We start from the raw sequence: 23,438 nt of genomic DNA, 5'->3' as shown, positions 1-23,438 counted from the left end.
TTATCCTGTCTCCACGCTAGCCTCATCTGAGCAGTCTGTCTCCACACTAGCCTCATCTGAGTGGTCCCAACCATCATCCCTGGATTCGTCAGGGTCCCAACCATCATCCCTGGATTCGTCAGGATCACAGGATACTGTCATCATTTCAGAGGACCCTTCACGAAAACGCCATAGGCTGGATACAGAGGCCAAGCAAGTAAGAGTTGACACACATGTAATATGTATGCATCACCCTGTGATTCACAACTCAGAAATGCATGTTTTTTACTGTCAATGTTATGCCCCCATCTTTTCCATTGTACTGGTCGCGTGCCTGTAAGAATATTGTAGCTCACTTGAGATTGGATGGATCTCTCAAATTATCATCTCCACGAGTCAGAAGCATGCTAGACAGACCTCAGATAGGGTTAAAACTGATATTAAGGATACTTATCCTATACCTTAACTTTGAATTGCAGTCTACAGTATATTCCTAACACTGAATTGTTTTTTGTGCGTGTGCTTTTGTGCTTCAAGTTGGTGGAATCCATTCTTCGTGAGAAATCTGGTGGAGAACGCATAATAAATTAATACAATCGAACCAAGTCCTTGCACGATGACAACAGAAGGAAAATGGTGAACCTATTGGCAGCTGACTTGACAGAGAAGAATGGGTAATTAGCTCCTTGTTTTTAGTTTGTTCTCAATCTAGCTTTCCGATTAATTTGAAATCTAAATGAAATCCAGGGAATATGACTGAGAAATACATTCTTCTTTAATCTTAATCTTCCAGTACTTCACCACCCAGACATCTGAAAGAAAAGTATGCCAGAGGAATCGTGACCTTATTCCCCTACCTCAGTGACCCACACTCTAAGAATGGCTATGTGAGTTGCACACAGTAATGGTTGTGGCAATATTGATACATTTTTAATCCTACCAGAGCATGCTGTTTTTCACTTTTAAATGTGAAGTGTCTGTTTTTATTCCACCCTCCAAGGAGCATTATTATGATGGCCAGAGTGGCAGTGGATACTTGGCCTGGAGGATTAAAACTATTCAGAGAACCGCTGCTAAAGACAAACGATCATCATTTGGAGGTAACACTAATAATGCATATCTTGAGTACAACGAGTTGATTAACAAAACAAGCGGCATTATTGATTACTGTATACAGGGCCGTAGCCAGGGTTTAGAAATTAGGGAGGTCCATTTATTTTTTTGGCCCAGACCGGCCCACTATAATCGGTCGGACACCAGACCGGCCCACTATAATCGGCCGGACACCAGACCGGCCCACTATAATCGGCCGGACACCACCCAGCCAGGGTTTAGAAATTAGGGAGGTCCATTTATTTTTTTGGCCCAGACCGGCCCACTATAATCGGTTGGACACCACCCAGCCAGGGTTTAGAAATTAGGGAGGTACATTTTTTTTTTATACAAACTTTATTATCTAGAGATCAACTTAAGGTCAGTCACTCACAAAGTCATTTACAGGACGTGGGGGCACTTACAGGTGAGTGGCCTAAAGAGTGCACCAAAGCCCTGTGGTCTCTTATGCATTTATAATTTGGTGAATGGGCTAAATGCATACCAAAATGAGTTATACAACCCAACCTATTCATTCAAAATGCATTATCTATAATAAAGTCACCTGTTGTTGGTAAAAAAATTTTTTTTACTGAAGTATTAATATATTTCTCCACTTCTTGGCTCACTGAAAGTACACAAAATAAGGACAGACAAAGACAGAGACACAAAAATCTGTACAATTTAAACAATACCATACTGGTAATGAGCAAATATGAGCAATTAATGCATGGAGCTGTTCCATCTTATTTCATTTGATACTAACTACTCAGTTCATACAGATTTCAAGTATCCAAATATCCATGATGAATATTGCATAAGGTTTACACAGTAAATAGATCACCTGTTTTATATTCATGCTCAGAGAGGAGTAATAGTTAGATCTTTATGTGTGATTTATATGTCAATTAAATCAATGGTGTGCTTGTTTGGTTGGGGAGTTTGACCTCGGTGGCCTCATAGCTGGCTACGTACCTGCAGAACTCCATCAATCAGGCCTTTGGTAGATTCTTTTTTTTTGTGTTTTTCCCCATATTCTGTAGAATCCTGTGGAGAACCATCTCGTAGAGGAGGACCAACTGCCAGACGAGATTCCCATGTTGTTGCAGAGACTGCCCTGAGCGAAGAGGAGTGCAAGGAAGCGATCTCACTAATGAAACATTCAGCTGATGAGGACACAGTGAAGAACAAGATGAAACTGACATTTGACTATAGGCACAACAAGGTCCTCGACCCCCAGCAGTCAAGCAACATACTGTCTGACTTTCCACGTTTCCAAGACGTCAAGGGCTTGGTAATTATCTATAGTTAGTAGAAAAGACTCACGCACATCCCAAGTGTATAGTCACGGGTGCTAGACTCAAAATAGATCTGTAATGTTGTGGAAAAAAAGTCTGCACACTGTCTGTAGTGTTCCCAAGTTTTAATATACTTGAACACAACGTTTCGGCCTGTGGTAATTATCGTTAGGTTATGACTATAACCAAGTTCTGTTAATTAGGGGTGACGCTTGGCATCACTCTGCACTCTCTCGCGTACGTGCACGCGCACTGAATAAATTCCACAAATGTACCTTTAATACCAGTATTAGTCTGACCACACCCCTCATCAGCTTACCTTCATAAGCAGGTGTGTGGTCACCTGCTCTCCTCCTTCCCAAGCTTTCACCACAAGGTGAGGTCAAGGGCTGCAGCGGCCGTCGGATGCCAAGCGTCACCCCTAATTAACAGAACTTGGTTATAGTCATAACCATAGACGCCTGCGCAATAGAGCACGGGAAGCGGGTGCTCTACGACTATTGAACATGGGGGGGCAAACGCTGGTTTTGCTCCCCCACTTTTTGATCATATGAAAAATATGATATACCCCCCCCCCCCCCATATATAAATCTAAGCATAACTAAGTAATTTCAATCAAATTAATAATACGCAATGACACTTAATAGCAAGTTTTTAAGTTTCCAAAGATTGTGTGACCCCCCACTTTAATGGTTTGATCCAGTGCCCACGGGCCACGGTTCGTCGGCATGACGTATACGACATGTTGGGGGAGGCGGCTTTTTCGAAAGCTCTTGAAAAATTCAGGCTGGATATTGGATAACATTGTGACTGGATTATTCTTCGGCGTTTACATCAAAATGGAGCAAATCATCATGTAAGTCGAACACTGTGACTGTATACTAAATGCGCAAACAGATTGAAACAGATTTCTCGTATGGTGAGCCTCGGCGCTGCTGCGCTGCACCGAGTGAATCCAGAGATACGGGATGGTCATGGTGCGCAGGCGCTGTGATCACCCAACGGCGGAAATAATGCCGCTTTGAGCAGTTTATAAAAAAATATTAAAAATATTTATTAGCAACGGCGAGCTTTCAAACCATCCCGTATCTCTGTGCGAACCCCTCGTGCAACTGTGAGCACCTTTGTAATGTCTCTGTGATACTTGTATAACGAACGGTTCGGCCAGAACCAGTCCTTCATGGTAAATCTAGGTTGGTTTCCCATTGAGGAGCAAGTGACTGTGGATTCACTCGGTGCAGCACAGTCACGAAAGGGCTTAACATGGACCCTGATGTAAACAAGACAAACGTCTTTCTCTGGTCTGCATCGCCTTAACAATTGTGTGTATTGAGCCGTACTGTATTGTACCCATTCTGCAATCTGTTAAATAAAGTTTTCATTCATTCATTCAGCCGCCGCGCTCACTGGGGCTATTGATAGCGTCAATTAGTTGTTGTTGTTGTTGGTACTGCGCTGCGGATGTGAACGGGGCCGGAGGGGCTTTGGGAGGATGGGAAAGTTATTATTATTATTATTATAATAGTAATTGGCTATCATACGTGCCTAGCTAGCGTTAGCTAAAAGAGCCCTCGCAGTGAAGTTATTATTATTATAGCTATCATACTGCAATATAAACTGAGTTTTATAGTGAAAAGAGCAGCTTTATTTTGGTCAAGATTGAAGGCTCTATATTGCAGGAAATTGCACATACAGGTGTTCATTAAATGTTAAAAAATCTGCCGTGGAGGGGGTCGTGCCGGACCCCCTCCAAACCACCCCTTGCAAAAAAAAAAAAAAAGGTAAAAAAAAAAAAAATACAACAAAATTTTGCACCCCCACTTTCAACTATAACTAGGCGGCCATGGTCATAACCTAACGTTCTGTCTCATTAGGGGCTCTGCTTGGCATCACTCTGCACAAAGGGAGGCCAAGCGGAGCCACTGGCCGACAAATACACCCCGCTGTAGGCCCCCCACAACCAACAGAACAGGGAGGGCCGAGCCCCCCCGACCCCCCCTAATGGAGGGCACCCCCCCTATTAGAGGTTTACCGAGAGGGCGACGGACCCGACCGCGCGAAGAGGAACTCAAGCAACTCAACGCACAGGGTGAGCAGACCGTGGCTTGACCCCACGACTACACACGCACAACCCGCATGCCACCCGGGAACGAACGGAGGGAAACAACCTCGTTACTGCCCCCAGAATCACGGGATCAAGGGCAAACCCAACCCCGTGGCAAGGCCGTAGCAGCGGAGCGCGAAGGAAGACCCAGACCCACCAAAAGGACTGGACTCCCTGGAATGGGGGCCCGGAGAAGTCCATGATGCCAGCATCAAGACCCCACCAGGTGGGCACTTAGTGACCCCGCCCCCCACATCGCCAGCGTATTCGGACAAAAGCCCCTCAGCCGAGCGGGCCCTGTCCTCCCCAATAGTACACCGTCTGGCACACTGGCCCTGCAACAGGCAGACAGCATGGCCGTAACACACAAGAGTTAACCAACGGAAGCAGGCAGTGCACCGGGAAAAAAGACCAGGCAACAGGCTGTTAACCCTAGCCTGGAGACTGCGGACGAGACAGGCGCCAGAAAGGACAGCTGAACACAGCCGCCCCGGCGGAAGGGGCGTATGCTGGCGTTGTCGCATAACCAAGCCTCCACAGAGAAGGCTGACACGATCGGCAGACGTCATGAACGTGCAGGGGCACCCTCAACCGGTGAACCCGGGAGTTGACACTGCAGCAACACACCAGAGAACCAACCACCCAGGCGTTACCCTATGCAATGGTTGGTCCCATAACCCCTCAGGAAAAAAAACCCAAAACACACCTGCGGCACTGCCGCAGCCCGTGTTCCAGTTTCCAACAGGGTTATCCCGGGCCTACGGGTCAACGAAACATTACCCCGGACCGGGCCCGGTGATACGGGGAGCACAGGGTCCCCCGAGGAGGCTAAAACCACCCCAACAGGCCCCTCTTCGCCATGCGTAAGAGAAGAGCGTAAAAATGGAAGACCAGCCCCAGCACCCCGCACTCGGTAGTCCCAGGAGGTCACCCAACCAAGTACCAACCAAGACCAACCTGCATGGCGGCCGAGATCCGACGAGATCGGGCGCGTACAGGTTGGCACGGCCGTAAGCCATTACGACAGTGTAGAATACAATGTACCCAACAAGGGTTCCATAACGCTCAACCCTGTGACACCCGGACCGACCTAGCATATTTTCCCCCTGAAAAAAGCCCAAGTCCCTCAGGGTACCAGAACAGCAGATCTGCATCCCCGGCGGACAACGGGTGTAACTGATCTGGACCAGCGCGACCAGAACCAGTCCCGTGCCCTAACCACGCCGACCTGCCAACCCTAGGAGAAGGGGCAGATATGCGTGTTGATCCTAAAACATAAAAAGAAGGCGCCACCCAGACGTTTCGGTACGAACCGCGCCCGGCGGCCCACCCCCAGGGCGTGAGACCCTTCCCCATATGTTCAGATCCATTCCGTTATCATCCCCTGATATGAACGGGAACCCATCGACAACCACACAGGGTGTCGGAAGAGGAAAAAACCCCCATCCCAATTGCTTCATAAAAACGCTGTTTTAACCCCAAGCAATCAAGGCGCGCCAGTCAGCCAATGTCCAACAGAACATCCTGAGCTAGCACTATGTGTGCGTTTTGACATACCCACATCAACAATAGGCTGTTTAGACCATCTTATTGAATCCCCAAGACGCCCAGGGGAACAACAAGAGGGGCGAGATGCAATCAACTCCATGAATGAATGAATGAAAACTTTACCCAACAGATTGCAGAAAGGGTACAACCCAGTACGGCGCAATACACACAATTAGTTAAGGGGAGGCAGACCTGAGAAAGACGTTAGTCTTGTTTCCATCAGGGACCCTCATTTCCAATCCATATAGACACATCCAACTCTTTATAATAATAAAGAAAAAGCATCACCCGTATGAACCAACTGCACAGCTGGGAGTAAAAAACCTGTTTTCACATGATTTTAATCCAGTCACTCTTTTTAATCAGAGTGTAAGACCAGACCCTCCCAGAAACACCTTCCCACATGAGTTTATAGTCATGAAAAAGATATGTCAACTGTGAGTCACGTGACCAACCGACTCAAGTTTACACATAAATCGGGCGCAGCAGAACTGTGAGCCCTACGCCCTAACTCGACACCTTTAAGACACCTTAACTCATGGAAGGCGTCGCCATAGCAACACCGCTACAACGGGCGGGGAATCCTGCCGGCTCCTGTCTTGTAATAGGAGTTGGCAGAATAACCCCCCCCCCCCCCCCCCCCCCCTGCCAAGACATCCCACCGGCTCGACCCTGACTGGCTCAGCAGAAGAGATAAAAAATCCCCTAAACCAATCAAGTGGGAAAGGAGCGGTTTATTCGACACCCCCTCACGAAAACACACTTCGTTCCCTACACACAGAAAAAACAACCATAGCCATTTTGAAAACCTCCGGTAGAATGCAATGCATAGCATAAGCTAATACAATGCCCGCTACCCATAAAATGTAAACAGGATTTACAACAAAACACAAGTCGCATGTGTGTGAATCCTACACCCGTTGACTATGTCGTACATAGCAAAAAACGATGACCGAGAGTAACGGCTAGGCCGTGGAACGTGCGTGTACGAGTATTACTGCAACTAAACAACACAGCATTGTGACACATATACTTAGTTCAAGCAATGGAATAACACCAGTTTCTACCTGCATGTGGAGCATCAAGCTAATAGAACCTATTACTGAGTGTATGTTGCAGACCTTGCTTAACCCCGTAACACAACACGACTCATCTCACAACGTAAAAGTGCAGATTCATATATACACAACCCCACCATATGAATTGTTGAAGAAACACACAGTTTGTTCGGCCAAAACACAGTCCCCCTTATATCGGGGAACTTTTTTATTTATAAGGTGATCTAAGGCACAAAAACATAGAGGGGCCGGGGAGGGTGTAAAAGAGAGGGGATACAGAGGGGAAAAGTCACTCAGCGGCGTCTGCCACCTCGCGCCGCTCGAGTCTTGCCACCCCGAGGAGCCCCGGAGGGACGGTAGGTTACTGTCTGCTGGACACGACGTTCCCTACCGTCTCCTCCGGTCATGGATGGGCCGGCGGTGGCAGAAGCGCCGTTTCTTCCCCTGGCCCTCTTGGAAGGGCCAGCAGCGGCGGCGGAGGCAGTGGTAGCGGCGACGGAGACAGCTCGACGTTGCGGAAGCCTTCTGACTCCACCGGCAAAGACGGGAGGCGGAAAATGGGGTTGGAGGATGGATCTCTCCTCTACCATCTCTCTGCATGTTGAGGTCATCAACCGCAGGGCCTTCCCGAACAGGCCAGCGTCGGAGAGGGCGGCCGTCAGAAGAGGAGCTCTCTTCTTCTCTGGCACACGGGCCTGCTCCAGCCAAAGATGACGCTGGCCCAGGGTGGCCAGGGCGCTCACTTTCCCCATGGCTATGGCCAGCACCTGGGAAAGGTGCAGGACAGCTCCCGCAGCCTGGGTGATCTGATCGCATTTCACCTCATTCAGATCCGTGCCGCCCGTCATGATCCCCGATACAAATCTAGCCAGGTGGGCGATGTTAGATGCCGCAGCCAGCGATTGTGTACCAGCGATGAATGACTGGTCACCCCAATAAGCCAATCGCCTAGCCGATTTCCCCTGGAGGACCGGCTTGCATAGGGGTTCCCACACCATATCCGGACAGAGGAGAGCGGCCATCGGACTGTCCCACACCGCCTGACCCCGACGAACATAGGCCCCCATCGGGGGGAAAAATGGGTAGACAGCGTCCACACCTCTCACTGGGGGATGCTGCCAGGGATGACCTATGAGATCATCAGGGACAGATGCAGGCATAGGCAGCGGCAGCGGCACGCCATTTGCGGCGGCGGCTACCGCCATGAGCTCGGGAAACAAAGCCCGCAGTTCCCCCTGCGGACCTTCCTCCACCGACCCCGCATTCCTCACATGCAGCAGGCTGCGACTGGTTAAGGAGCCACAGTCTGATGTGGCCGACAGTAGGGCATCCTGCTGCTGAGGCCAAGGTGGTTCCTCGACATCCTCGAACAGGGAGCCCCATGGAGCCATTTCCCCCCCCTCCGGGGTCTCCTGAGGAGGGATACTCTCCTCCACGGGGCCATCATACAAAAATCCGTCCGCCTCTTCCATGAAGTCCTCAGTTTCCATCGGAAATCCAGAGCCGGACGCATCCTCGCTGGTCTCCAGCAGTTCCCCAAACCCAGGCCGTTCGCGTCTGCAGGCTACCATCTTGCGACGTGAACGGGCAGACGCGAAAAGTTTGCGTCGCAAATCCTCTGGCTCCAAGACAACCCCCCGTTCACCAACGGGCGATTCCCCGGAACCAGAAGAACCAGAGTCGAGATCAGGCCATCGCCGGAGCGACGGCACCGACTCCTCGACTCTTCGGAGAGGCAAACTATCCATCGGCTGTCTCCTGGGCTGGGTCGGCAACCACGAAAGTGGCAACAGCCCAGCACCAAGGCGCACGACGGAGGCGGGAATGGAGAACCGCTGGTGAAGAGTAGGTCTAGCGGGTCTACTCTCCGCGGAATACATTATGACCCAAACTTTTTCTTTACAACAGATGTGAGAGAAGAAAAAATTAAGCACAATGTAAACTCGTCACAACTCTTTTCAACTAACAACACGTCAAGTGGGGTACTACCAGGCACTTCCTTGTGGTGAAAGCGAGAAGGAGGAGAGCAGGTGACCACACACCTGCTTATGAAGGTAAGCTGATGAGGGGTGTGGTCAGACTAATACTAGTATTAAAGGTACATTTGTGGAATTTATTCAGTGCGCGTGCACGTACGCAAGAGAGTGCAGAGTGATGCCAAGCAGAGCCCCTAATGAGACAGAACTGCCATTATTTTGACCATTTTGTGACACTTGAATGATAGACGTTAGATGTATTGTACCTCAACTAGCACCTACTAACTTTGGTTGGCTGTGAAATCCTGAAATTGTCCCCCAATCCCCCCCTCTCCAGGTTGAACAGGATTTCGTTCTGATGTTTGGAGAAGGTGTATCGGGCAAGCTTCTGGAAAAGTGGCCGACCACATACAAGAAAAAGATCATCCAACAATGCAGACGGCTTCCATCCACCAGTGAGCTTCAAGAGCTCCTGCTGATAGCTGATCCTCCTGAGGATGACACTGAAGTGGATGCTGACGTTGGTAAGCTGCTTTTGAGCATACCATTCTTGTTGTTTTTCACTGAACTTCTGTGAAAAATGTACGAGGCATTTTGTATTATCAACCAGTCAAAAGTGTCTTCCCATTCACTTGAATGAGTGCATCCAAGCTTTTTACTGGTACTGTATATTCATATTTTGAGTGGCAGAGCTTCTTGTGATGAACTGCTGTCTTTTATCTTATTTTGTAAAAATACTGCTAACATTGCAGATGGACTGAATTTTGTTTATGGTCTACATAATTCAAGTGTCTTAACATCCAACTTGTATCGTTACAGGTTGGGACAGTGACCTCTCATCGATTCTACTGCTGTTGCACTTGATCCCACCCTCTGCTCAGGGGCGGAAGAGACCAGGGAAGGTGTCGGCGTCCAACGCGGAGCAGCATCTTGTGATCTTCAAGAAGGTTGGTATTTTCTCCTAATGTACAAATTTATAATTATAATGCTACAATCATGTAATTATTATTATTATTATTTTCTATATTCCCCCCCTCCTTTTTCTCTGTTTTTCTCCCATTCCAATGTTAGTTGTTATGCCAATTCTTAGCCCCTTTCGTGACTGCGATGCAAGCCAGGGGCTCGAATACGCAGTCACTGGCTCCCACGTTACTAGCCATGTTAATGTGCACATCAAGCACTGCTTAAAAGCGAGCGGTGGGTCAAATATATCACGTAGACATTTCAAAGGTACCCAGCGTTCCATTAGGGTTTTACACACACACGCGGCAGGGTTTGAAAGCTCGGCGTTGCTAATAAACATTTTAAATATTTTTTATAAACTGGTCAACACTGCTCAAAACGGCTGTATTTCCGTATTTGGCTGCCTGGTGCGCCTGTGCTGTGATCACAGCGCATGCGCATCATGCACCCAACGCCGGAAATAATGCACTGCCAATTGTGTTAGTATGACGGCCGGCCAAGTCGGAAGCAACGCAGAGAGCTGGGCTCGATACCAGTATCTCCTGCGTTGGTGACGAGCGCCTTGCCCGCTGCGCCACCCAGCCGCCACAATCATGTAATTCTAATTGTTTCTCCATGTGTGTTTGTCTTCTCAGACTGGAACAAGCATCCAAGAGCATCTTGATGCCATCACTACCAGCAATCAACCCTATCTCCTGGCTGTTGGAGTGAAGAAGAATGCGATCCACCGGTTCTACATCATTCTTGACAAGAAGGCCATACCTTGCAAGTCAATCTCTTCTCTTGGTGCTTTAGATGAACTCTTTAAGGCATATTATGTGTTTGGCACAGCATACAACACCATGCTGCGCAACATGTACACGTTCCTCCAGACCACTGTGTACAGTATTGATGTTGGGAAAGTCAAGGAGAGTCCTCGTGTTGCTGAAGTTAGGGCGAGGTTGCTTCATTAGTGCATGAGGCTTCTCCTCCGCCATGAAGTGTTTTGATTGTCGGAAGGAGTTAGGTTGTACAAATAGGCTTGTTAGGCATTTGCGAATAGTTCACGGTTACGTTCAAGGAAAAAAGCTTCGCCTTAAATGTGCTCAGACTGGATGTGGCTATAGGTTTGGTACGTTTTCAGGTTTTAGGAAACATTTAGACAACAAACACACTGAGTATATTGACCAAGAGGTTGACACTGATGTTAGGTCCTGCATTATATATATAATGTAAACAGTGTAGGAGAGGCGGTGATCGCTAATGTAGATGAGACCGCCACAACATCTGATGTCGATGCGACGGCCACATGTGGACTGTTCAGAAACTCTAATAGGAGCACTCTCGATATGTGTGCAACTGCTGTTGCACAACTCAAGGCTGCTGGAACCAGTCAGTCTACTGTAAAAAGTTTTGTCTCAACCATGGAAGAAGTGATTTCTGAGATTCATAGTCACGCTAAAGATGCAGCTCTACAGTGCTTATCTCCACAGGACACAGAAAATAAGAACAGCATAGAACAGTCATTCCAAAAGTTGGAAAACCCATTCACACACTTAAATTCTGAGGCAAAAATAAACAAACACTTCAAAGAGAAATGGGGAAAAGTTGAACCCATTGAAAAGGTGCTTGGCACAAGATTTGACAGCAGAAGAAACAAAACTACTGGGACATATGACCAGGTCATTGTAACTGATAAGTTTGCATATGTTCCCATTTTGGAAACGCTGAAGAGCATTTTTCAAAACCCAGAACTTGCAGACATGTTAAAGCCCAGGCACATGACTAAGGAAGGTGTGTATGCAGACTTGAGAGATGCCACCTATTTGAAAGAATGTCCCCTGTTTTCAGTAGAAAAAGATTCCTTTCAAATTCAACTTTTTTATGATGACTTTGAAACTGCAAATCCATTGGGCTCTAAAAAGGGTATACATAAATTAGGTGGTGTATACTTTACATTAAGAAATTTCCCCCCAATCTATAATTCATCTTTGATTAATATTCATTTGTGTGCTCTTTTCCATGCACAGGACATTAAGCGCTATGATTTCAATTTGATACTTGAGCCACTTGTCAATGATCTGAAAGTACTGGAGACAGAGGGACTTAAAATTCCCATGTTTAGACACGTGATTCGTGGTACCATAGTTCAGGTCACTGGGGATAACCTTGGCTTGCATGGTCTGTTTGGGTTTGTGGAGTCATTTGGGGCTCGGTATTGCTGTCGTTTCTGTCTCCTTGAGAAAGCTCGTTTTCAGACTGTATTCTGTGAAGATGATCCGGCTGTTGTACTAAGAACTGTTGAGATGCACGCACAACACTGTCAAACTATACAGACAGATCCTACGCTACCTCATATATATGGCGTGAAACGCAGTTGTCTGTTGAATTCACTTGAGTATTTCAACACAGCCACAAACTTCTCTGTAGATATCATGCATGATATTTTAGAGGGGGTTGCTCAGTTTTAGGTGAAACTTATTCTCAAGTACATTCTTCAGGAGAAACTTCTAAATGCTGAACAACTGGCTGGCAGAATACATGCTTTTGACTATGGTTACAATCAGCAGTGAAACCGTCCGCCAAGAGTCAAGTTGTTGGATGAAAGTAAGGATTTGGGGTTGAATGCCACAGTCTTGGTGCTTGTTGTGCAATATGCCTCTGATATTTGGTGATTTAATACAGACTGATGATAAGTACTGGCATCTTCTGCTTTTGCTTCTACAGATTGTTAACATTGTATTTTCACCAGTCCTGTCATATGGCATGACCATTTATCTCAAACATGTAATCACTGATCATCATCGGCTCTTCAAGCAGTTATTTCCTAGAAGCAACCTATTGCCAAAGCATCACTTCATGATACATTACCCTCGTAATATAAGGAACATTGGCCCAATTCTGCACATGTGGTGCATGCGTTATGAAGCTAAACATAACTTCTTTAAGAGACAATTAAAAAGCTTTAAAAACATTACAAAGACATTAGCCCAAAAGCACCAAAGTTGTATGGCAATGTATCGGGAGTCCTTTACCAAAGAAAGATTAACCATAGGTCCAGGAAAGATGGTGGCACTTGTTGAGCTCAAAGAAGGTCCAGAGATTGCTTCCTTATTTGGAGATGTAACCAGTGTTTTTTCTGCCAAGTGGATAAAACATCATGGTACAGAGTACCGCTGTGACTTGATTATCTGTACTGGGGTAGCATTTGAGATGCCTGTGTTTTGTAAGATCAAGACTATTGCTGTGAAAGATGACAGTGTATTGCTCTGTGGAAAACTGATGGAAACCATGTGTTTTTATGACCATTACCATGCCTTTAAGGTCAGACTGCATCCAGACGGAGTTGTAAAGGTCTTGGATATAAATCAGCTGTGTTACTTCAAACCATTTGATATTCAAATGAATTATCGAACGACAGATTGCTCAAAGTATATTGTTCCATATTGCCACTTTATGCAGACCTGCTAATGTGATTGTTGTATTACTGCATCCAGACGGAGTTGTAAATAGGGTTGGGTACCGAAAACCGGTTCTAATAGCAACCGGTTCCTAACTTCCGGTTCTGGAACCGGAAGTAACATATTTGCATTTCGATTCTTAATTTTAAATTTTTTTTACTTTGTTAATTAATACCATAGTTACAGTACAGCAACCAAATTAAACTGTATCAAGTCAACTGAAAATGTGAATAGTATGAAAACATTTAAACATTTTCAAAAAAAATCTGAACCGGAATCGTTCAAATCCAAACGATGCCCAACCCTATATAGTTGTAAAGGTGTTGTATAAATCAGCTGTGAAGTATTGTTCCATATTGCACTTTATGCAGACCTGCTGAGGTCAATGTATATTTATGTTTTATTTTTTTATAAGCCTGCCTGACCCTGCCTGACCAACAATAAAATGGTTGAAATCATTATTTTGTGGTAACTTGTGATTTTTAATGTATATTGTATGTAAATGCAATTTCACACTATACAAGAGTAAATTAAGTGTAAAATTAACACCAGTGAGGTTTATTTTCACCAATATAGTGTCCGGTTTCATTGACACTGTGCAGTGTTAATGGGTGTTATTTGCAGAGCTGTTTTTTCACTACAAGTGAGTAAATTATCAACACAGTACTGTGTAATGTCAACACTTCAGCAGAGTTATTTGACCTCAGTGTTAACTTTTAATAACTCAATGCAGTGTTAATGAGCATTGGAATTCAACTCAATCAGAGTTAATTTGTTATCACATAAGAGTAAATTATCAACACTTCTGAGAATAATAATTACACTCTCAAGTGTTATTAAACCTATAGTGTTAAGTTTAAATAACACCATACAGTGTAAGCGAGTGTTACATTTGTACTCTATTTAGAGTTAATTTAACTAAAAAAATTTAACACAGGAGCAAGAGTCGATTTAACACTATTCGTAGTTGGAGTCATATACACTCTGGAATAGTGTTAAATTCGACTCTTTAAGTGTTAATTTGACACTGCGAATTTTACTGTGTATGTGACAAATAAACCTCTTGATTCTTGATTCTTGATAAAAGATTTCTTGATTTTAAATCATGTTCGGATAGGAGACGGTCTGAGGCGGCCAGAAGATGCAGAGCGTAGGGGTCTTGAGGGTGTGTAGTTAGAGACCATTGACCGGAGGTAGGCGGGAGCGGTTCCCTTTGCCGCACGGTATGCTAGGTCGAGGGCCTTGAAGCGGATTCGTGCAGCAATGGGGAGCCAGTGCAGGTCCCTAAGAAGTGGGGTTACATGGGCCGACTTCGGTAGGTTTGAGATCAGGCAGGCCGCTGTGTTCTGAATGAGTTGAAGAAGCTTGGCGGCAGTGGCCGGGAGGCCAGCGAGCAGTGCGTTGCAGTAGTCGAGGCGGGAGATGACTGTTCATTGGACGAGGAGTTGGGTGGCTTCTTTTGTCAGGAAGGGGCGGATCCTTCTGACGTTGCTCAGGAGGAATCTGCAGGTTCTGGTTGTCGCTTAAACACTTTTAACACTATACCATATTTTATCTATTTATTACAAAAATATTTGCACTACATCCATACCTGTAATGTACTGTACATGTACTTTATACGTGACAAATAAAACAAAACTTGAAACTTGAAAAGACGTTCTGTGCTCCAGCACAAGGCAACAAAACACGTTTTAAACTCTTCACAATGAGTTGGGAATTGTTTGTTTATTTTGGTCATTAATACAATAGAAATCAATAAGAATAAGTAATCTTTCCACAAAGTGTATACAAATTGAAAGAAATCAATATTAGAATGAATGTAAAGGTGCCTCAACTTATACTATACCTTAAAGGATAACTCCACTATTTTGGGAAATTAGCTTATTTAACATCTTCCCTGGAGTTAGACAAGAAGATGCATACCTTTTTTGTCTCTGTGCGTGCATTTTAGCTTTGGGAATAGATGCTCCGTTAGCATAGCTTAGCTTCATCACTGGAAGTGAGGCAGGACAGTAGCCTTACAGTGCCTTACAGTGTATTGCAAGGTCTGACATTGACCAAACTTGATATGCATGACCTTGGTGGGCTCTAGGTCAACTCCTGAAAAGGGGGTCAATGTCAGACCTTGCAATCAAAAGTTAGGGGCGCACTGAAATTATGGCAAGGGTTATTAGCCCCCTAACTTTTGATTGCAAAGTCTGACATTGACCCCCTTTTCAGGAGTTGACCTAGAGCCCACCAAGGTCATGCATATCAAGTTTGGTCAATGTCAGACCTTGCAATACACTGTAAGGCACTGTAAGGCTACTGTCCTGCCTCACTTCCAGTGATGAAGCTAAGCTATGCTAACAGAGCATCTATTCCCAAAGCTAAAATGCACGCACAGAGACAAAAAAGGTATGCATCTTCTTGTCTAACTCCAGGGAAGATGTTAAATAAGCTAATTTCCCAAAATAGTGGAGTTATCCTTTAAGCGTATATCGTTTCTAAACAAACAAGGTAGAAGAAGGTAATATAGAAGTAAAAATAATAATACATATAAAATATATATTCAAAAATATATTGAACATTTCCAAACACAATACAATACACTTACAGTTTATACATGAGATTTGTATTTGTTTACCGCCTTATCTTTATTTTTTTTGCAAAGTGTATGACATATTTATAATTAGTTCCACAAGTTGAGATCTAAGCTGGTACTGTTGACGGTTCAAAAGCATCTATCTAACCTCCAGACCAGCGGCAGCTCCAGAGCTATAGGGAGGTGTAGTCTGACGTCACTGTTGTTTCCCGCGCGGTCCACCCGTATAGGGATTTATCATTGGGAAAATTTATTATCGGCTATTGTAATAATTCTGCGTCATGAACATTGGCAAGCTTTCCATTTTTGCACAAAATCACTAACGTTATTGTCTAAGCATTTTTGGTTGAAATACAATTATACGTAATTATTTTACGATTAATTGCTAATTGTTTCATGTTGAGCTATAGATTGTGGATGAATACACACAGAAAGGTACACCATGCAAATGTTCATGCTTTATTTAAAAAAATTAAAATAAAATGTAATTATGTTTTTGGTAGATTTGTATTTGTTTGTTCTACCGGGTAGAGAGAGAGAGAGAGAGAGGAAGAACGGGAGACAGAGCGGGGGGGAGACATTCGGCAAAGGACGGCAAGTCCGGGAATGGAACCCGGGTCGACCGCTTCGCGATGCAGTGCGATACATGGTGTGCTACTAGAGCGCCCCGCTTTATTTGTTTTAAACGAGACGATTTAGAAATGTGTCCATTTGGAAATACATTGCAATTTCAAGTGAGATGGACCGGCCGGAAACAACAATGATGTAACCACTACACCTCCCTATAGACCAGGAAGTAACCACTACACCTCCCTATAGGCCAGGAAGTAACCAGGCTGCAGAAACAAATTAGTGGGGGGGCATAACATTTTCTCGGGGGGGCACAATGGTTTTTCAACACAGGTTCCCTTTTATACGTTTCAGCTGGGACAACGGCGCTGTGGCTTGCTTGGCGCTGCCCACGGTGCTGAACTAAACAGCAGAGAGGCAATTGAAAAATCTAATTTCTCTCTATCTTAAGAACTTTCACTTATACAAAAACAGACTGAACGGATATATATAACAGACCTGCTGGGGCAGCGGACTGAGAGCAGGGGACACAAACAGGCTGGATAAGATGGTCAAGAAGGCCAGAAGCGTGGTTGGGGTGGAGCTGGACTCTAGCGAGGGTGGCGGAGAGGAGGAGCCTTGCTAAGCTCCAGGCCATCAGGGAAAACCCCTCCCACAGACTTGGCTGACAGGAGGAGCATGTTATAGGCTCACACTACCTAAATGCAGCACTGAACGGCACAGGAAGTCCTTCATTCTGACAGCCATCAGACTATACAATGCATCACTGTGCCTCACTGCATCACTGAGCACAGAGTGACAATTACCATCTTCCTGGACTCTTACTTTTTAAACAGCACTGTGCAATATTACACCTACTGTAGACTTCAGTATATTTTTACTGTATTTATTTACTGTATCTTTTATTCTATGTTTATTCTATTTCATTTTATTCTATTCTTAGGCCATTTGTTTTGTTATTCTTATTTGTGACTTGTTCTGTCTAAATGTTTAATGTTGAGTGATTTGCAGTGTCAGGATAATACATTCCTATTCTATTCTATTCTATATCTTTGAAAAGTCTCCATTTATTCAACACTTCTGAATTCACTGACAAACTGAACTGAACTGACAAAAATAAGGTGCGTTTGGGGACAGAGTGAAATCTTCTTAAAACACTGCCCCTCCACTCATTCCTGAACTTTTTTGTTAAGTCCTTCTAAAACTGAATTAAATTGGCCTTAGTTGCGTCGATGAAGCATACTAAGGCGATGTTCTGTAAAGACGTTCTTGAGGGTAGAAAACGAATTCTCACAGAGTGCCGTGCTAGCTTCAGTAGTGTTGTTGTTGACATCAGTGCCCACTAGGGATGTCCCCGACTAAGGATTTGGATAGTTGACTTTGATTGAAAAAAAGAAGAAAAAAAAAACGTTTTTTTTTTTTTTTTTTTACCAGGGTGGGCACAGCTGACTCAGTGGGCGGGCCCGGCCCCCTAATGCCCGCCCATGGCGCCGGGACTGACCACTACACCTGCCTATAGATCCGGAAGTAACCACTACACCTCCCTATAGGGGTAATTGATTTAGATGTAAATCAATCACAGGAACATCTTGGGAGAGCGTTGGCCCTCCTCCCTCTAACACCCTCCACCTCCCCTCTGGAGCTGCCTGCTCCAAACAGACGACAGTAACAGTCATGAATGTCTGTTATTATTTAGTTGCAGTGCCATGTTTTAGTCACTAAGTGGAGCTCCTTGATGTAGCAACAGGTTTAATTAGATTTAACTTGAGCCAGTGACTCACTTCACTTCCTGTCCACCTGCCGTCCGACACAACGTTAACATGTCCTCCTGTAATGATGTGGCTTGTGTCTGTGAATCTATATATCAATCTACATGTATGTTGAGAGTATAGAGCTGCGTGACCAGGCATCGTAGGGTTATAAGCATAACAATATTTTGACAATAAACGGGTATAAGTCCGTCTGAGCTAGTCTAACTAGCTTGTTCATGCTAAGTTCAGCTATCTTGCTTATAAATAATTTGCTCACATCATCACACAGCCAGACATGTTACATGTTACATGTGTGAGAAAAGAAAAACCACAGCTTCCCATTCAAGTTGAGAGTAGAATAAAAATAGTTATTTATAAAAAAAAAAAAAAAAAAATCATTTCTTTAAAATGTCAGATGCTGATTGAAGAAGTGTTTTTAGTCGATGGCAAAAGATTGATCGGGTTTCGGCTGTCCTAACTGTGGTGGGAAGTTGATTCCACCATTGTGGAGCGAGGACCGAGAATAGGCAACTTCTCTTTGATGACCCTCCCGGAGCTCGGATAGGATTGGGTCTGAGGCGGCCAGAGGACATAGAGCGTAGGGGTCTTGAGGGTGTGTAGTTAGAGACCATTGACCGGAGGTAGGCGGGAGCCGTTCTCTTCGCCGCGCGATATGCAGGTCAAGGACCTTGAAGCGGATTCGTGCGGCGATGGGGAGCCAGTGCAGGTTTAATTGATCGTATCCCGAACAGTCCCATCAGCTGTACTACAGGGCTATACAGTGTTTCCAGTCACATTCCAGATACCAGCCAATATCCTGCTATGGTCTTATTCAGGCAGCACTGATGTAAACCCGTTCCAAATCTGGTGAGTCTAGTCCAGGTTTTTCGGCACTTGATGATGTTTCAGGGTCCTTAGTGATGAAACTCTGGGTTTGAAGTCCAGTCCAGTGCCATCTATTCCACCCCAGTGTTTAGATGTTGGGTTGTGCAGTGTTGTGGGGTATGTGTGTCTTTCAGACAGTGTTGTGGGGTATGTGTGACTTTCAGACAGTGTTGTGGGGTATGTGTGTCTTTCAGACAGTGTTGTGGGGTATGTGTGACTTTCACACGTTGGTCTGTGCAGTGTTGTGGGGTATATGTGTGTCTTTCAGACAGTGTTGTGGTGTGTTGTGTGACTTTCAGACGTTGGGTCGTACTTCTGCATAGTTCTTTATGACCCCTGAGAAGCGGATGATTCGGACCTCAGGCGTTCTCTGTTTAAAGTCCTGCCACAGATACTCAGGAGACAGGACCTTACTGGGTTTATTGATCCACATATACCTGTTAAAGAAAACACAATAGTTACTGCATCATTCCCTCACATTTAAACAACCATAGGAAATACGGGGTCATCCCTAAGTTCCCCGCCCCCCGAAAAAAAGGTTCTATGTTCCCCGGTCTCGCCCGCTCCCGGAAGCAGCCCCAAGGAAGCAGCTTGCCACCAAGGCTGCCCGTAAGAGCGCACCGGCTACCGGCACACGTGAAAAAGCGACATCGTTACAGGCCTGGTACAGAAGTCCACCGAGTTAAGTTGCCTTTCCAGTGCCTGGTCAGAGAAATCGCCCAGGACTTCAAGACCGACCTTCATGGCTCTTCAGGAGGCCAGTGAGGCTTACCTGGTCGGTCTGTTTGAGGACACCAACCTGTGCGCGATCCATGCCAAGAGGGTGACCATCATGCCCAAAGACATCCAGCTGGCCCGCCGCATCCATGGAGAACGCGCTTAATTTGGCTTTGTTTTTCTACATTCATAACCCAAAGGCTCTTTTAAGAGCCACCACCGTAATCATGAAAAATACATTCCATTAACTCATTAATTCAACATGCTTTTTGTATAATATATAGGCTACATTATTCTGTATTTTTCTCAAACGAAATCAAAGAAATACAGTAGAGATATCTGTCAATATTTATACACTGTATAATATATAGGCTACATTATTCTGTATTTGTCTCTACTGCAAACATCTCTACAGCAGGTATCTCTACAGCAGATATCTCTACAGCAGACATCTCTACAGCAGATATCTCTACTGCAGATATCTCTACAGCAGGTATCTCTACAGCAGGTATCTCTACAGCAGATATCTCTACTGCAGATATCTCTACAGCAGATATCTCTACAGCAGGTATCTCTACAGCAGATATCTCTACTGCAGATATCTCTACAGCAGATATCTCTACAGCAGGTATCTCTACAGCAGGTATCTCTACTGCAGACATCTCTACAGCAGATATCTCTACTGCAGATATCTCTACAGCAGACATCTCTACAGCAGATATCTCTACTGCAGATATCTCTACAGCAGATATCTCTACTGCAGATATCTCTACAGCAGGTATCTCTACTGCAGATATCTCTACAGCAGATATCTCTACAGCAGACATCTCTACAGCAGATATCTCTACTGCAGATATCTCTACAGCAGATATCTTTACAGCAGGTATCTCTACAGCAGGTATCTCTACAGCAGACATCTCTACAGCAGGTATCTCTACAGCAGGTATCTCTACAGCAGGTATCTCTACAGAATGTATCTCTACAGCAGGTATCTCTACAGCAGGTATCTCTACAGCAGGTATCTCTACAGCAGGTATATCTACAGCAGGTATATCTACAGCAGACATCTCTAGAGCAGGTATCTCTACAGCGGATATCTCCAAAACCAGGTGAATCACACAGAATCACAAACCACATGTCTTCCTGTCTTGCCTGTCCGCGTTTACCTGTTTAAATGACTCTCCTCTTGCCATGCAGCCTCCAGTCCATCGAGGGCATCAGCCTCGAAGTTGAGTCTGCAGGTCTTGGTCAGGTTGTGGACGTGGTGCAGCAGACCTCCATACGCCCCCCCGCAGTAGTAGAAGTCCCCCTCCCCTTCTGCCACGTAAGCCAGAGACTTTGGCCTCCGCTCATATGGGAAGTCGTTCCTGTCGTTGGTATAGTAACCTGGAAGCACAGGGGATGCAGGGCACAGTTGGTTTACAGACAGCACTTCCTGGTGTTGCTATAGTAACCTGGAAGCACAGGGGATGCAGGGCACCGGTTGGTTTACAGACAGCACTTCCTGGTGTTGCTATAGTAACCTGGAAGCACAGGGGATGCAGGGCACTGGTTGGTTTACAGACAGCACTTCCTGGTGCCAACAGGTCAACCTCTAGACCAGTGGTTCTCAAACTTTTTTTATACCACAACCCCATTTTATTTAGGATTTATTTTGGCGCAGCCATGGAGAAAATGCCACTAATTCCCACCAGGAACGGGTCAGATGACCCGGCAGCTGTAACGTTCCCAGGGCCGGGCATTGCGGGTCCGGCTATATGAATAACGGTGAACATTTCCTCCCTCCTGACAATGGTCGCCTACCTGGTCCCCTACCTCCTAACATTGGTCTACTACCTCCTCTACCTTCCTCTTGTGGCCAGACGAGCCAGTTGGTTCAGACACTGTTAATACATGTCATCACTCACTTGCTTACTGTAATTAATGGAATGATTAATGGGATGTCACAGTGTATGTTGTTGTTGTTGAACTCCCCCACCCTGGTGTAAATTGGTTTCCCTGTGTAGTGTTGTTTGACGTATTGATTATTATTGGTAGTGTGTTGTTTTGCTCTGTGCTGTGTCTCCCCCCAGCTGGGTGCAATTAGTAATTAGGGTTGCTATTTATGTGTGGCTTGCCCTCACCTGGGTGTGGAGACATTCCTTCATGTTACATGGTCCTGTGCTGTTGTTGTTCCTGTGCTGTATGTATCAAACATTCGTCCTATTAGTGTTGCTCTGTCCAAAAGTAAGTGTATATTAGTTTCTCTTTTGTCATCTTTGATTTCGTGTGTTATGCCCGTTTTCTGGTTAGGTTTGGTTTATAGTAAGTGTCAGCACGGCTGTGCCTATTGTTGTACTCATATGTACTTTTGAGTAAACACTCTGAATTGTGATCATCGACTCTGCCTCATCTCCCTGCTTATTCTTCCTGCTGCCTTGGGTTCTACCACCACGTATCGTATCGTAACAGACAGCTTAATTGAGAAATATGAGAAAAATAAACAGTGTAAACTATATAATTACCTCTGAATATAACAATATGAGGTTTACCACAATGAAATGTAGGTTTGAGTGAAAAAAAAGGATATATAATATATATATTATATAAGAGGCACACATTGACGGGCAAAGAGCCACATGCGGCTCGCGAGCCACGGGTTGGCCACCCCTGCGCTAGATGCTCGCAAAGTGCTGTGACTTTCGTCTGTTCCAACGGCCCATATGTGGAATAACATTCTAATTACATTTTAATACACCGTGCCAGATAAAACTGGTACTTTTAGGAAAAGTCATTGAGTGACAGAGGTGGAGATCGACCGAGTGACGAGGATACATTTATTGAAAATGCCATTTGACCCCTTGTCGGCTGTGCTAGTGTTAATGTATCACGTAATTTCAATGTGGAATTAAGGAATATCAAAATAAAAGCATACGTTGTTGAACTTGATTTATTAAAACATTTAATTACAGCACTATGTTATCAATACACATTTATAAAATTAGGCATATTTAGCCTAAATATGTTGCCAGAAATAAATCTTTTTGCCAATGCGCTGTCACCTACCCACTTTGGGTCGTGACCCGTAGTTTGAGAACCACTGATCTATCTAACCTAACCTGTGTCTACAGTATGTCTCTAGACTAACCTGTATCTACAGTATGTCTCTAGACTAACCTGTATCTACAGTATGTCCCTGCCTGCTTCAAGATGTCTACCATCATCCCTGTACCGAAGAAACCCTCCCCAACATGTCTCAATGACTACAGACCGGTGGCACTCACCTCTGTGGCCATGAAATGTTTCGAGAGGCTGGTCAAGGATCACATTTGTGCCTCCCTCCCCAGTGATATGGACCCTATGCAAGTTGCATACAGGCCAAACAGGTCCACTGATGATGCGGTCTCCCAAGTACTGCACAGCACACTCTCTCACCTGGACCGCCAGAAGGGGGGCTATGTGAGACTGTTGTTCATTGACTACAGCTCAGCATT

The 23,438-nt window shown here is 45.2% G+C and overlaps 1 protein-coding gene across 9 annotated transcripts in view; it reads right to left on the bottom strand.

Annotated features, from left to right (window-relative positions):
- Positions 1–18,000: 18,000 nt before the first annotated feature.
- The window catches only part of LOC311238592 (globoside alpha-1,3-N-acetylgalactosaminyltransferase 1-like), a 124,905-nt gene continuing 119,467 nt past the window's right edge, over positions 18,001–23,438 (bottom strand). For all 9 annotated transcript variants that reach the window (XM_084326704.1, XM_084326706.1, XM_084326708.1 and 6 more), the window contains 2 exons: positions 21,132–21,351; positions 18,001–19,685 (listed from right to left, as the gene is read on the bottom strand). In XM_084326704.1, the coding sequence (XP_084182830.1) occupies positions 19,544–19,685; positions 21,132–21,351 (362 nt within the window). In that variant the 3' untranslated portion in view covers positions 18,001–19,543. The remainder of the gene's footprint in view (positions 19,686–21,131; positions 21,352–23,438) is intronic.

This window comes from Notolepis coatsorum, assembly GCF_963971535.1.
Source record: "Notolepis coatsorum genome assembly, chromosome: 12".
Taxonomy (NCBI): domain Eukaryota; kingdom Metazoa; phylum Chordata; class Actinopteri; order Aulopiformes; family Paralepididae; genus Notolepis; species Notolepis coatsorum.
Note: the sequence above shows the minus strand (reverse complement) of the source record. Positions and strands in the feature narration are given on the sequence as shown.